This window comes from Anthonomus grandis, chromosome 2 (genome assembly GCF_022605725.1).
Source record: "Anthonomus grandis grandis chromosome 2, icAntGran1.3, whole genome shotgun sequence".
Lineage (NCBI taxonomy): Eukaryota > Metazoa > Arthropoda > Insecta > Coleoptera > Curculionidae > Anthonomus > Anthonomus grandis.
Genome location: NC_065547.1, coordinates 41,423,141 through 41,440,154, shown reverse-complemented (window position 1 = coordinate 41,440,154; position 17,014 = coordinate 41,423,141). Strand labels below are relative to the sequence as shown.

The 17,014-nt window shown below is 29.5% G+C and overlaps 1 protein-coding gene across 11 annotated transcripts in view; it reads left to right on the top strand.

Annotated features, from left to right (window-relative positions):
- Positions 1-17,014, top strand: part of LOC126750645 (ephrin type-B receptor 1-B) — a 515,677-nt gene that overhangs the window by 459,896 nt on the left and 38,767 nt on the right. For all 11 annotated transcript variants that reach the window (XM_050460308.1, XM_050460307.1, XM_050460306.1 and 8 more), the window contains one exon: positions 2,328-2,432. In XM_050460308.1, coding sequence (XP_050316265.1) covers positions 2,328-2,432 — 105 coding nt within the window. The remainder of the gene's footprint in view (positions 1-2,327; positions 2,433-17,014) is intronic.

The window sequence follows — 17,014 nt, the reverse complement described above, 5'->3', positions numbered from 1 at the left end:
ACTGTAAAACAGATACTAAGGATTCGAAGGCTTCCGCCACTTAGCAAACAAAATTGAATGTTTAGATTCCTGCACAGTTACATTGATCTATCATTTAGATCTATTATTAACGTTAGATTCGGAGAATATAGAAACCGGATCTGATGATGAAGAGAGCAGATCTTACAGTGTGAAATTAGTATAATTATTTATGGATTAGTGCATAAAGAATAATAGACAGAAATGGTAATTTGTGAGGTTAGATCACAAAAAACATATTCATATTAGAGTAATTAATAAAATTTTCTATACTTTTTTTTATATACTGTAATGGTCTGGTTTATTTAGTATGTTTAATTTAATATAAACATAAAATCATGATTAGTTATTAGTTTCTGGTAACTTTTAATAATATAATAATTTGATTGGTAAATGTCCATCTGAAATAAGGACTGTATCAGAAATACTGTATTTTGCCCTGTCATTTTTCCTCTACATGTTTTGAATCCATGTCCGTAGTTTGTTACTTCTTTAGTTCCGATTATGGTTTTCATACATTTTTCTGGTAACACTGAAGTCTATTATTAGCATTTGCACTAATCTAAGCTGCTATCAAAGCCTAAAAACTACTTTATTTTACCTTGTTTTCTCCAGTGCTTAGAGTTTGTTTTGAAAGTTGAGTTGGTCGTTTTTGCTGTCTTTTTTCACTGGTTTCTTGATTCTCTCACCTTGAAAGAAAGATTATGAAAGGTTGTTTATATTGAGTAATGCCTACAAAATCTAATTTTTATTATGAAGATAAATCAGGTATAGAGCTTATTAATTCTAACTCTTTTAGTTCCTATCCAATTACAGTGATTTTCTTCCACTTTGTTGTTAACTTTTAAATTAACAGTGGAAATGACAGTCGACCGCTGGCTGCTAATTACCAGTCGTTCATGCGCTGTTGTTCGTTTTGTTCTTTTGTAAATGTCCCGTTATTAGAAGTATTTTTTTTTTAAATTCTAAAAATAAAAACTCAATATTCAAAGCTAAATTAATGTAAAGAACGTATATTAGAGAAAAGGGCAACAACATCGCAACGCCACTGGATCGAATTGTTGATGCTACCGACAAAAAGAATCTTTACCAGTGACGTCGTAAAAAAAGATTTACCCGATAAATATTTATTCATAATATATTATGCTTAAATATAAACAATATTACTGGTTATAAACTAAATTATTATATGTGTTTTTTAACGTACTTTATTATAGTAAAGGTACAAGAGACAACAAAAGACATAAATTCAGTCGTGTTAATAAGACCAAGAATAAAGCCCGAGTTTTTTATTCTTTTTAGCCTATGATAGATACGCATTTTCAAAAAAATATTTCAATCTAAGAATATGAAGATTCTTGTAATCGACACTCATTTTATAATCCTCTGTTCTACGTTTATGATGACGGTTTTTCCTTAATATGATGTTATGACATTATCGGTATTTAGTTGTGGAAATATCGGCTTGAATCGCTTTTTTCCTATGATCTTGCATAAATGGCAGAACTTTCGGTGTAACAGTTCAGTTCACAAAAACATCGTAAATCGTAACAGTTCATAAAAACACTCAAATTAGATCTTTGTTCTTTTTCAACTAAATATTAAAGAAAAAGCACAGAACTTTAAAATGGTGAACGTAAACAAAAAGACGTATGACAAGATGACATTTCTCGCATCACTGAGCATTTGCTTGCGTGCTTGCGGTGTTGCCATTCCAAATTAACTATATTTGTGTTAATATATAACTGAAAATTTTCTCTTTTGAAAAATATGTGTAAGCTTGACACTAGAGACCTCCTGGCCCTTAAGTATATATTCAACTCAAACAAAGTTGTTCTTTACCAATTATAGTCTTTCAATGTTCTAAGTTTTGGACACATATGAAATTAACAAAAATATATTTTCACAATCCCAAAACTAGCTACGCGATTTTAAACACATTTGGACCTAACAAAAACAGTTAAAAAAGCAGATAAAAAAGGTACTTTTTGAAACACAAATTTTTGTGCTACCTTTAGAACTCTCAGAAACCCGTATCTTCATTTAGACTGTGTTAATACAATATAATATTTGAATACTCTAGGTAAATACCTTTACTTACTGTTACACAAAACTTTCTTTATAATACATTTATTTTTTACGCATTTGTGTAATAATTTAATATTACACAATAATATGTATGAAAAATCTTCGCGTATAATCTTTTTTTTTAATTCCTGATAATTGTTTCTATTAGGAAACTCATTCATAAAAAACTTATCACTGTACACATTTTTAATTTTTTTTTAACATCTGTAATATTTCAATAGGAAACGCACTGTCATGTAAAGAAACGTTCAGCCTGCTGTACTACGAATTCGACGCAGCGACAAAGGAACCACCTCCTTGGGACGCCGATAGATATAAATTAATAGGTAAGTCCAGTGAGAAACTGAACCTTATTTCCTTAAACTAATTCGTTTCGTTTTCCTCCCATGAGATAACCGGTTAACTTCCTAGACGATAAATTTATCGTTTTTTATCGCACCGTGAAATTTTCATATTTTTCTTGCCCCTCGCCGTGGCCGGCGTGGATTTTTGTAAATTTTAATTGGGTGGTAACAAGGTGCCTTTTGGCGGTCGTTACCGAAGCGGGGCCCCGGCCGATATGAATAAATGGCGCTATTTGTCTCACTTCGAAGCCAACATCTTTCTTCGGTACGGATTGTTGAAAAGCAGAGATTTATCCTGCAGAATAAATTTCATTTAGACGTCTGCTGGCAAAGCGGTTTTAATGCTTATGTTGTTCCAGTGGAGCTTATTTAATGTTTTTAAGATCGATAATGAAAACAATTTTTTTTAAATATATGGTGAACATTGAAATTCCTTTATGAAAGACCAGGTGTTTAAACTCGGTATAAACCAGGGACTAACTATTAAATTATCGCGTGATAATCTTTCACTATGGTTTTTCTAAAGGAAACCCAATCTGGGTTTCTAATGATCTTAGCTAAAAATACTCACCTTATAGAGTAATTAATAAAAAATTATTATACAAATCGATCATGAAACAGTTTCTTGAAATCCAAACCAGTTCACCCTGAAAATCTTGAAAAATTAATGGTTTAGCGAAACACGGACTAACACTTCAAATTAAATATTGAGGGGGACATTTATTGATGAAAATTACATTTCTCTGACACCATCATTTGACCCCTCATAATTTTTATGTAATTTTCTTAAAAATAGGACTAGGGGCCGAGTTGTACATTGAAATAAAAGTACTTTTATTCTCTATATATCTCTATATTTATTTTTATATTTTATCAATTCGTTGTCAAGAAACATGAATAAATGTGGACAAAAAAATAAACCTTAAATTAAATTATTTACTTATTTTAAATGAAAAAAATAGAAAGTCTCCAACACCTATTGTATTAAATGTTGAAAAAGGTCTGCGTTTACCTCCATGCAAATATACAATTTTTGTTCAAAACGTCTGTGCAGATTAGGGAACATTTCAGGCACTAACATTCATTAACAATCCTATTTTAATAAAGATCTTCAAGGCAGTCAGGCTTTGTAGCAAAGACTTTTTGCTACGGTTTTTAGATGACTCCATAAAAAATCCAAAGGATTAAGATCGGGAGATCTAGCAGGCCATTCTACGCTACCTCTCGTTAATCCATCGTCCAGAAAATGCGTCGTTCAAAAAATAACGAACGATAGCATCATAGTCATTTAATATAAAGACATATTAAATACGAGGGCGGGTCAATAAGTCCGTGACTTTTTGGATAAAAGACAGGTTTTTATATAAAAAGTTATTTTATTTTTCAACATAGTCTCCTTTGAGTTCTATACACTTAGTCTAACGTTTCTCCAATTTTTTTTATCCCTTCGGAAAAATATGATTTGTCGAGGTCATCAAAATAGGCGTTTGTTTGAGAGATGATTTCGTCGTTGGAGTTAAATCTCTTTCCGCCGAGCCATTTCTTTAAGTTTGGGAATAGGAAATAGTCACCAGGGGCTAAATCTGGAGAATAGGGCGGATGAGGACGTAATTCATACCCTAATTCATGGTTTTTTGCCATGGAAACTGCACATGTGTGGACCCTTGCATTGTCCTGGTGGAAAAGAACTTTTTTTTTTGACAAATGTGGTCTTTTTTCTTTCACTTCCTCATTGAATCTATCCAATAAGTTGGTATAATATTCTCCATTAATTGTTTTCCCCTTTTGAAGATAGTCAATGTGGATTATCCCGCGTGCATCCCAAAAAACGATCGCCATGACTTTATTGGCTGACAAACCCACCTTTGCCTTTTTGGGCACCGATTCACCCCGAGAAATCCACTGTTTTGACTGCTGTTTGGTCTCCGGCGTGTTGTGGTGGATCAACGTTTCGTCCACGGTGACCAAACGACGCAAAAATTTGTCCATATTGCGGTTGAATAACGCCAAACACTCCTGGGAAATTGTCACACGGTTGCGTTTGTGGTCGATTGTGAGCAAACGCGGCACCCATCTTGCGGAAAGCTTTCTCATACCCAAATGATCATTCAAAATTGAAACTACTGAACCATGTGAGATGCCTATGGCTTCCACAATCTCTCTCACTTTCAATTTCCGATCGGCTAAAACCATATCGTGAATTTTTTCGATTGTTTTGGATGTAGAGACCTCGACTGGGCATCCAGAACGTTCGGCATCTTCCGTGCTTGTACGGCCACATCGAAATTCAGTAAACCACTTCTTTACCATGGAAATGGATGGTGCAGAGTCCCCATAATATTTATCAAGCTTAGCCTTGGTTTGAGTGATGGTTTTTCCGTAAAAAATAATGCTTAATGAGCACACGAAATTCACTTTTTTCCATTTTCTTCTCAAAACGAGTGGTAGTCTGCTATCAACAGCTGTCAAACACAAACTAAATGACGCAGCTTGTTCAAATTTTGACAGGCGTCAACTGACAGTTCTCTGTTGACAGGAGCAGAATTGCCATTTCCATTAAAGGGCGGGAAATTCAAAAAGTTACGGACTTATTGACCCGCCCTCGTATTATTCTTAAAAAGCAACTTTCTGAGTCATTGGTTCTTTCCCTCCGTTTGTAAGCAAATATTATGTATGGTTCCTGCTTGGATGTACAGTCTAAAGCTAGGCTACAAAGAATACAAAATTCTTGTATTCGTTTCACATTTTCATATTCTGTTATTTTTATACAAATAATGTTAAATTTCGTGAATTTTTCGATTTTCTTTTACGATAAAAAATTAAAATTTTAAAATAAAATAGTTTCTTATAAATCTTTTTCAATGAACTTTAAAACATATATCATGCACAAAAAACTTTCTAGTTTTGGCTAAAATTTCTTGTTTGTTTTTAGTAATTTTAATACCCATTCTCCTAAATTTAATGACTTCTTTTTAATTATTGAAATTTTGTTCTCCATTGTCACCAAAAATTAATAATTCTGACTCGTTTTAAGTTTTATTCAAATAATCAAAAAACTTGCTTTAGTACACATTCTTTGCATTTTCACAATATTTTTATTTTAATATTAATAGTGCCAGCATTTTTTTGATTTTTTGAGTCTTATTTTCAATATTGTGAAAATGTAATGCAGAAATAATTTTGTCCAAACTTTACTTCTTAAGTTTTCACTCAAAAAAATTAATCTTACAGGTACGTTTTATAAATTTAAAACAATTAAGCAACAATCAATCAAGGTGCCAAACAGCTCTCAACTAACGTGCTAAAAAAACATCAATATGCATAGATAAAATGTAAATAAATTCACATAACTAATAGGTAGGCGGTTTCGTAATAAAAGTACCGCCCCACCTATTATTTCCGGAATTAAAACTGCCCACAGAACAGAATAATGTACCTACCGAAAAATCCAATTTTTCCCTATAATTAATTTCCATATATGTACGTATATTTATTTAATATTGGGCTCTACTATAAATAAATAAATAAATAAGCGGCGATTTGCTATCAGACGTGCGCGCGGCATATTGAAATATGTTTTTTAATCTGGGCGCGTCCCAACCGCTTTTCGCGGTTTAATTATGTATGGAACCTTTAATAAAAAAAAACCGCTATATCGGTTTACAAAAAAAAAACCCAACCGCTAAATTTGGCTTGTTTTAATTTGAAATTAATATCTGCTGGTCGGAGCGCATGCAAATAATCAGTCTCCTGTGTGTACGTCGATTAATTGGCTATTTTTTTTGTACATACAGTCTATAATAATTAAAAAACTGTAGTTAAAAGGCATAGCATTGTGGGATTTTTATCCCTTTTTTAATCTATTTATGTTTGATTTTAAACCATATTGTATCAATGCAGATATTGATTCTAGTATGAATTTTTCTATTTAAAATGTCAGATTATAGACCGAAAGCTCCTAACCATCAAAATAGGTTAAGATATTTTTTTATTATAAAAATGTAAATTTTTTATAAATTATTAGCAATTTAAGAAAAAGAATAAAAATCTAATTAAAACTGCCTAAGCGATTAAAGTTTTATGGACTAAATTTTAGCAGAAAAATAAACTGTTTGCAAGTCTATAAAATTTCAGGTTAACATATTTGTAAATGTCTTCCTTATCATAGTAATCCTTAAAACAATCCTTGTTAATAATTATTTGTTTGCACCTTGCCGATGGTGTTATAGGCAATTTCATCAGAAAACTTAACCTCTACCTACATTTATTATTTCATACGTTTTTAATTTCTTTATACATTTAGTTGTTAACTGAGCAGAAAAATAAAACTAACAATCAAATGTACATACCTTAAATCATGTTTTATAAATTCTTTCACGTCTTCACAAGCGTTCTTGCCAGATGGATTAAATTTTAGCAGAGGTATAAGCCTCTAGAAATATAGAAATGCTCAAATAATTTAATGGCTCCTAATTTTGTTTTTATACATTCGTTATTTTTATACCCAATTTTAACAGCAAATAAAAGTAAATTTGCTCCTAATGTATGTTGTTTTTTCTGTTAAATTCTCTTTAATAACTTATTTTTACACACTTTCACAATTTTTCTTGCTAATTTTATCATAACACTAAGGCTCTAAGAATAACCTGCTTAAGCAATTATTAATTTTTTAACAAATATTATTGTTAAATTTACCATACAAATAAAACTCCATATCAGGCTACTCTTAACTTCATATTTAGTTTCGCTTGAATCTCTTTTAAAAATGTATTGTGTTTTATTGGCAGATTTATCAGAAGATTTTTGTCAATGTAAATAATAAGAAAAGAGCCATAAAATCCGAAATTGATGTTAATAATATTAAATAGCTGAGTCCATAAACAAATACGTTTCTTTGGGTTTGTATTTACCTTCGAAACCTTTTTTTTATAGTTTAAGTTCAGTGCAGTTCTATATATAAGATTTTCTTACTTATATACATATATATATTTTTGTTTATTTGTGGCAGAAGAGTAACTTTTTTTTTGTTTCTATATCCGTTTGGTAGCTGTCATTTTTTTTTCTTTTCGAAATTTTTATTTTTTTTTTGTTGTTAAATATTTAATATGGTGGATTTGCGTACATGTTTTTTAAATGCACGGTCGCTTGTGCCACGACTGGCAGAACTAAAGGAAATTATCAGTGAGTTTCTGTTAGTGAAGAAACTTGTGAAGAGTTATGGATTCAACTAAAATTTTTTCATAAAAATTATATGGTTGGTGTCCTCTATAGACCTCCCAAAGGTAATATCAATAATTTTCTATAGATTTTGAAAATTAGGTTGGCTGATTTTCAGCCTTTGGAAATCATATGTGGCGGTGATATAAATTTAAACTTTCTAAATATGGAACATCATTATGTATCAACTTTTTATGATTGTGTAGAGTCTTTAAATTTACAATGGAACCTACAAAAGTTACAGGGACATCTTCTGCACTTCTGGATTTAATTTAGATTCCAAATGACGAAACAAGCTTTGAGGCGCGTATTAGCGATTGAGAAATTTCTGACCATTTCTTGACGTATTGCAACATAATAAACAAAAACCTTAAATTTATGTCACGAAACCTCAAAAACATTGATAGAGAATTGCTTAACGAATTTTTACAGGTCACCCCATTTGAACACATAATTTATTTGGAAACAGTTAACGAAAAATTCGCTGCTTTAAATAATTTTTGGATAAATTTGTTCATCTCTGCACCCAGCACAAAATCAAAAAACAACAACCTCCATGGTTAAGTTATACCATTAAAAAAATTATAAGTTTGAAAAACAAAGCCTACAAAAAATATCAAAAAGCTAAAACTGATTTAAAGTGGGACTATTACAAACAAATTAAAAATCAAGCTAGCATTGCAATACGTGAAGAAAAAAATAATACCTTGCACAGATAGTAACTATGGGTTTTAAAGATTAAAAGATTTTTTGGCAAAGGGTAAAGAAACTTAATGTATTTTCAAATAGCAAAGTTAACGAATTACCCGATCATCTTAATGTCCCCAATTCTATAAATAATCATTTTATACAGGCTTCAATGCAGAACAATTCAGTGCATGGAGATCTTTTACATTTGTATCAAAATAAGCAAAGGCGTCAAATATTATCAAAATTTAATTTTTATATCGTGTCCACTGATATTGTGAGAAAATATTCATTCGAAATTAAATCACTTGCTACCGGGGCGGATCAAATAAATGTAGGGATGTTGTTCTTGTGTGTGGACCGAGTTATACCTTTTGTAACTAATATTGTAAACTCATGTATATTAGACAAATGTTTTCCTGATGGCTGGAAAGTCTCAAAAATATTTCCACTTTTAAAAAAGCAAAATATTTCCGATTTTAAGTATTTTGCCAGTTCTTTCTAAAGTCATGGAAAAGATATTAAATGTCCAAATTAGGAAGTACCTAGATAAATATAATGTTTTATCAGCATTTCAGTCAGGGTTAAGATCGGGTCATAGCTGTACCACGGCACTTTTAAAGATCACAGATGATATTATTGAAGCTACTGATCAGGGTAAGGCCACTGCTTTAGTACTTATCGACTACAGCAAAGCGTTTGATCGGTATCAATCATACATTACTCTACGCGATCTTAGGCTATAATGGGTTTGACTCTGACGCAATTAATATTATTAAAGGTTATTTAACCGATCGAAATCAATACGTTAAAAAGAATAAGGGCATTTCATGTACTGCATTTCAGTTATGTGGAGTTCCACAAGGTTCCATATTGGGACCTGTTTTATTTTGTATTTATACTAGTAATCTCACCAGTTGTTTAAATATTGCAGTGCCCATTTATATGCTGATGACACGCAACTCTACTTTTATTTTTTTCCTGAAAGTAAGGAAATAGCTGCCAAGAAAATAAACGATGATCTAAAAGCCTTAATAGATTTTTCAGAAAAACAGAATCTGCAAATAAACTCGTCTAAATCTACCTTTTTTAATTTTCGGCAAAAATCGCGAAGTATTGCATCAGAGTATGGTTTTGGAAGCTTCCTCAAACAAGCTTTTGCATTCTACTTGTTCCCGCAATTTGAGACTTCACATTGACACCAATATGGGGTATAAACAGCATATAAGTAAGTGCATTCAGTCTGCTTATACTAATTTAAAACAACTGTTTCCGCATAGACACCTGCTTTCAACATCTCAAAAAATTACCTTATGCGACGCTCTGGTTTTGAGTCATTTTAATTTTGCCGACGTCGTATATGGTCCATGCTTAGACTCTATCGACAAAGGTCGAATTCAGCGAGTGCAAAAGTCATGCTTGCGACTAATTTACGGCATTCGTCGTGGAGATCATGTCAGTTACATGCTACGACAAACCAAATGGCTTTCCATGGAGGATCGTAGAAATTTGCATGCTGCAACTGTTTTTTACCAAGTAATAACTTTAAATCGCCCCTCGTATCTATTAAATAAAATAGGATATAGAACTGGCGTACATTCTTTGAATCTCCGGCATAGAGGTCTAATTTCTCCGCCTTTGCATACTACTATGTTTTATCAGCGGTAATTTTTATTATAATATTTATTTAATTTACAACCAGATTCCGGAGGACTTTAAAAATGTATCAACAAGCGTATTTAAACATAAATACAAAAAATATTTATTGCTGTTGAATGGGTATATCTGGCGATCGTCGCGTTTATTAAATATATATGTATTAGGTATGTTAAAGCTTATTAGATGTTTGGCACTTGTTGGGGGATACCTAGTAATTTATTTTGGATGCAACAAAAGAAATTATAACTTATTTAATGAGGGAGGTTAAACACGAATCTTTTTTAAATTGCCTTTTGCCTCCTTTTTGCCAATATTATGGTTAAGTTTTTTTTTAATTTTAAAGCACATGATATTTATTATCTTCGTATTTAGTTAAGATATAATATTTTATTGTAAATTGGGCAAATTAATGATTTATTATTATTATTATATATTTTCCTATATATTTATTCTTTTTTCACCAATAATATTAGCAGCTTAAGCAGAAAAATAGAACTTTACGTTTTATAAGTTTTATAGGCAAGTTGAACAGAGGAATGAAACTCGTAAGTAAAATTATTCTTAACAAATTTTTTAATGGGTTTTAAAATTATTTATTTCATATAAATTCTATTAGCAATTTTAGCAGAAAAGTGTAGTCGGTTTTAACCAATTAATTCTCGAGATAATTGCTGTAAATGTTAGAAGAAAAATAAAATGAAATCTAAACGTATACCGGATAAATCATAGATAAATGGGAATACATTTAAACCCTTTAAATAGATTCTAGATAGTATTAATATATTTTTATTTTTTATTTTATTTTAAGTTTTATGGGGTCAATTTTAGCACAAAAATAAAATTAAGGAAGTATAAAAATATAAGTAAAGTTGCTTCTAATCTAATTTAAAATGTTTTTTAAATCCTTTTTATTGACTTATTTTTTCGCATTTTGCCACCGGTATTATTGGCAATTTTAGCAGATGTATAAACCTCTGCGTAGAAATGCTCAAATTATTTAATCTCTTAGGTTTGTTTTAATGTTTTTGTACACAATTTTAAAAGCAATTTAAGCATAGGAATAGAGAAATAAAAGTGATTTGCACTTAATATAATTATGTTATTTTTAATGTGTCTTAAATCCTTGTTGATAACTTACATTTTTATTTTTACACGTTTTCTTATTTTTTATTGCCAATTTTAGGCTCAAAGCATAGGGCTCTAAGATTAACCTCCTTAAAAGATTTATAATTTTCTCAAGAAATTTTATTAGCAGTTTTATTAAAAGAATAAACCATGGGGAAGACGCTGCTTAATTAATTAAATGTTTTATAATTTCCTTTATATTTATTTCTTTTAATAATTATTTAGATTTTCACATTTTTCACCAATATTATGAACAGCTTAAGCAGAAAAATAGAACTTAAAAGAAAAATAATTTTTAATGCTTTTTTTACAAATTTAATTGGCAAATTGAACAGAAGAATAACACTCTAAGGGGAGTTATTCTTAACAAAATTTTTAATTTTAAAATTATTTATTTTATATTAATTCTATTAGCAATTTTAGCAAAAGAATCATTTTCCAAGTAGAGCTACTTAAGTAATTGAATTATTAACTGAATTTTAGCAGAAATGTATAATCGGTTTTAAACAGTTATTTCTAGATGTAAAATGTTGAAAAAAAAAGAAAAAAAATGAAGAAAAATAAAATGAAATCTAAATGCGTACCATAATAATCATAGATATATGGAAATACATTTACCCTTTAAATAGATTCTGGACACTATTAATAAATTTTTGTTCACAAATTTTTTTCGCGATTGAATTTCTTCTTGAAAGTTTTATGAAATGAATTTTAGCACAAAAATAAAATTGAAAAAGTATAAAAAATTAGGCTTTTAACCTAATTTTAAATATCTTTTAAATCCGTTTGAACGAATTATTTCTCTGCACTTTACTATTGGTATTATGGGCAATTTTAGCAGAAAAATTAATTTATTAGAACTGGTTAAATTGTTTAAAGCCTTTTTTAGTTTTTTTTTAAATTTAATTGGTAACTGAGCCGAAAAATAAAACTATCAGTAGTAGGATTCCTAATGTACCTTAAATCATTTTTTATAAATTTAATCACGTTTTGACAAATATTGCTGGTAATTTTAGCAGAAGAATGAACCCGTGGGAAAAAAGCTACTTAATAAATTAAATGTCTTATAATTTCCTATATATTTACTTTTTTATAATTATTTCGATTTTTTAATTTTTTAAGCAGCTTAGACATAAAAATACAACTCTAAGTTCTTCTTAGTTGTTTTTTTATACGTTTTTCACAAATTTTACTGGCAACTCGAGCAGAAGAATAAAACTCTAAGTAGAGTTCTTCTTAACAAGATTTTTAGTGGGTCCTAAAATTATTTATTTTATATACATTTTATTAGCAATTTTAGCAGAAGAATCATTTTCTAAGTAGAACTACTTAAGCAATTGAGATATTAACTTAATTTTAACAGAAAAAGCTCGACTCTAAATACAATCAGTTTAAAGCATTTATTTCTCGATATAATTGCTGTAAAATATGAAATAAAATATACAATTTAGTCTGAGTGTGTACCAGAATTGTCATAGATTTATGGAAATATATTTACCCTATAAATAGATTCTGGACAGCATTAATATATTTTTTTAACTAAAATTTCCGCTAATATTTCGAATTATCTAAAACTGACAAAATAAATTAAATTTGTCGCTATCCGAGAATTATGAAGTGTGTTTTAACCACTGGCGCATTATAATTTATTATCATATTACTTTACATATTATTATTTATCGATCGGACCGATATGGAAAATTAATTTCGATAAATCAACATTATAGACGAAGTAGTGGAATTACAAATTGGATCTGCCATAGCTGACAAATATTTGCGATTAGTTTCATTAATAATAACTATTTGTGTGTTTGGTAAAATAGGATTTAAGTTTTTTTTAGGCATATAATTTGTTCAATACCTTACCTAACTAAAACACGTGATCGTTTAACAGATTTTGTAGCAGGAAATGATGGAAGCTACCTTTAAAACTATATTACCTCATTCTAAGTTAAACGGCGATTATTTTAAATGAGTTTAAAATATGTCCCTATTTTTCGAAAATGAGTAATTTACGAACAAAGGTTAGCACTTTCGTCCTAATATTTTGAGACGAAATATTTTAATTATATGTTCCTCATAAACCTCCGAATATCTCTCAATTTTTGTAGCCAGAATGGTTTTTTTATTTTATTGAAATATGATTTTTTGGAGATTTATTTTACAGTAAAATTTTGTTCTTTTTCTTTTTGTTTTAAGTAGTGATTAAGAAATTCCACGTAAAAGTTAAATGTTTGAAATTATGTCAATTTATGTTTAATTATTCTGCTAAAATTGCTATTAAATTATATCGAGAATAAGATTGTTTTATTAGAACTATGTTAATTTTTCTCCTAAAAACGTTTTTTTTTTTGAAAAAAATAAAAGTAAATCGTCAGATTGAAGAAAATGTCGAAATAAATCGCAGCCTTACTAATAAACATCATGTTTTCAAACATTTTCACATTCATTGTTTCATCGTTTAATTTTAAACTTATTTAAATTAAAATGCAAATTATTCCAATTAATATTAATTTTAAGTTTAACTAAAGTTCGTTTTTTTCTAAAGTTGCAAAGAAAATAATAAACATTTGTAGAAAATTAAATAATTATTTAATTAAAATTGTGCAATATGCATTAAATAATTAATCAATTTGGAAAATAATTAAAAATGCTTTGATTTGGCAAAGAGCATTTTTATCTACAGTTTTATTCTTCTGCTAATTTTCTTCCAATAAATAATTTTTTAAAAGGAGTAAATCCCGTAAAACTAAAATTATTAGACCCTATAAACACTTAAATCCACTTAAGTGTAAACTAAGTTTTATTAGTCTTCTGCTACAGTTGCTTTTAATAACATTATATTTAAAAATCTTTATAAAATAGTAAGAACTTAAGAAATAAAAGCTACACATCCTAATTTTCGCATAATACCGTGCTAAAAAATTAAATTTTACTTTTATTTCATTTTCTGTTACATTTTAATCTGTAGCTAAAGTATCACATGTTTTCACACATTTTCACGTTCATTGTTTCATTTTAAAATTACTTATTGTTTTTTGCTAAAGTTGCAACAAAATTAGTAAACAATTGCAAAAAACTAATTAATTAGAACAGATTAAGGAGAGAACTAAATATAACTTAGAGCATTTCTAAATAAAGTTTTATTCTTCTGCAAAATTTTCTTAAACACAAATTTGGAAACTTTTAACTTTAAATTCTTTTAAGCGTATCTCCGTTTATTTTTTTTCTGCTGCAGCTACTCTAAATAACGCATCGTTTGTACTAAAATGCATTTAAGAATCAAGAACTTCTTCCAAGAAATTTAACAAAATATACTCTAATTTTCACGTAATAATCAGATCACTAAATTGTTTGAGTAATGTAAATATCAGTTAATGGAGCTGAGGCTCCATTAACTGATATTTATAGTTTTATAGTTTCATTCTTATGCTAAATTTGCCAATAAAATTTAAACAAATAACTTGTAAAAATGAACTAGTCAGATTTAGAATAAAATTAAAATAGTCTAAGCGTAATGTAATTGTATTTATTTTTCTGCTATATATACATATATATTTTATATATATTTAATAATATATTTATATATATTATATATATATATAATATATTTATATATATTTTGCTGCTGCTATATGATATCTTAAAAGGCCAATTAAATTTAAAAAGAATTTAATGAAAACAAGCTCTTCAACTTTGTTGTTATGCAATACCACGAAATATTCAAAAACATCCGTAGCTCACAAAATTGATGCTTTAAGTTGTAACATTAAACAAAATAAAACCGTGTCATAGTAAATTTAGTATAACTTACTCAATTGGTGATATGTTTCGCCTTAAAGGTATCATCAGACCAGACACTTGTCTATTAAAATTTGTAAATAAAAAATCCATACTTAAGTTAAAACAAAACATTGCTCTTGGTGACATCTATAAATATATACACTACCGGACAACAGTGGAGAAACAAAGTGTCTTTTGTATTTATTTTTATATTAGTGTATTTGATCATTAATTTTTTATTTTTTTTAAATATAATTTTGTTTCTAGTCTTCAGTACCTCAATAAAAAAATTAAAAAAAAAACCAAGTGACAACTAATATACACATCAAAATGGTCTAAGGAACAATTAGAAAAATAGTTTTTTTCGCCTTATAAATTTTTATATATTTATATTTTTATACGGAATAGATACTACCTTTAATATTAAGATACCAACGAAGTAAAATAAATATTTGATAAAAATCATGCCAGAACAACGTTTTTTGCTACTTGCACATTTTGTCGAAATAACGCAGATTATAATTTTTAAATTCTAACGCAATATCGCATTTTCTGTGGTTCTAACCGAACAATTGTGATTTAGTTTTTATTTAATAAAAATGAAAAGACGATATTTAACTCGAGAGGAAATGCTAAGAGCAGTCGGAATGCTTGAGGCAGGAACAAGTCAAAGAGACGTTGCAAGAGCTTTGGATACATCTCCCAGTGTAATTAACCGTTTGTGGACAAGATATAGAGAGACAAATGATGTTAGAGAACGGCATTAAGGCCCGCCGCAAGTTACCACACCTCCCAAGACCGTTTTATAACTTTGCAAGCTGAAAGAAATCCCACGGTAACAGCCTCTGTTTTGGTTCAGCAGCTCTCACGAGTGCATAACGTCGAGGTTTCAGGTCAAACTATTAGAAACCGTTTGCATGAGAGAGGACTTCATGCCAGAAGACCCCTAAGGGTTCCTCGGTTAACTTTAGGAAATCGAGGGGCAAGATTAACGTGGTGCCAAGAACATGTTAATTGGAATCAAGAAAGATGGGCCACAGTTCTTTTTACGGATGAGTCTCGATTTTCATTTTATCCTGATTCTGGTAGAATTCGTGTCTGGAGAGAGGAAGGAAATGAAAATCGTTTGCGTCATGCCCGGAAAGTAGTAAGGCAACGTGGAGGATCACTAATATTTTGGGGTGGACTTGACGGAAAAACGAACCTCATTTTTGTGGAAAATACAATGACTGGAATAAGTTATAGGGATACTACTGCCTGTAATTTTTCCATATTTACGCGAAATGGGCCCAAATTCGTTGTCGCAACAAGATAATGCTCCACTACATCGAGCACGGCTTGTACGAATCGCTATTGAGGAAATTCAAATCAATCTTCTACCCTGGCCCTCTACTTCACCGGACCTTAATCCAATTGAGCATGTTTGGGATTGGTTAAAAAGGCAACTTCTTCAACGATTTGACTTTTTTCAAAGCGCTCTGGAGCTTCGTGTTGCTGTGACACATGTTTGGGAGGAGTTGCCCCAAGAATTAATTAATAATTTAATTTTAAGTATGCCTAGGCGATGCCAAAGTGTTATTAATAATAGAGGTGGACCATCTGGCTACTAGTTTAATTTGTAATTGGTAAATTTTTATTTTTATAATTTTTTTTAATAAACGGTAATAAATGGAATTTTGTTCTTTATTTTTATTTGGGCCCTAAATTATGAGTAAATTATAATCTACAAAAAAAAAGTTAATCATTATATTGTTATTTTATTCTTATAATGTAAAAAAAATGCAATAATTAACTTTTTTCCAATCTTCTCAAAAATATTAACATATTTGTATGTGTTCCCTAGACCATTTTGATGTGTGTATATTTTATTCTTGTTTTTACAGGGTACAAAAGTGGAGAATCACTATTTTTATTTATTTTTTATACACAATGTATTAGTTAGTTGTACATACAAAGACTAATAATGTGTAGCAAAACCCTTATTTTTTATAACTTCAGCACACCGACTTCATAAGGTATCGGGTGGACTGTAATATATTCAAACGTTAATTAAGTTTAACAAGAATTTAACGAAAACAAGCCGTACACCCTAA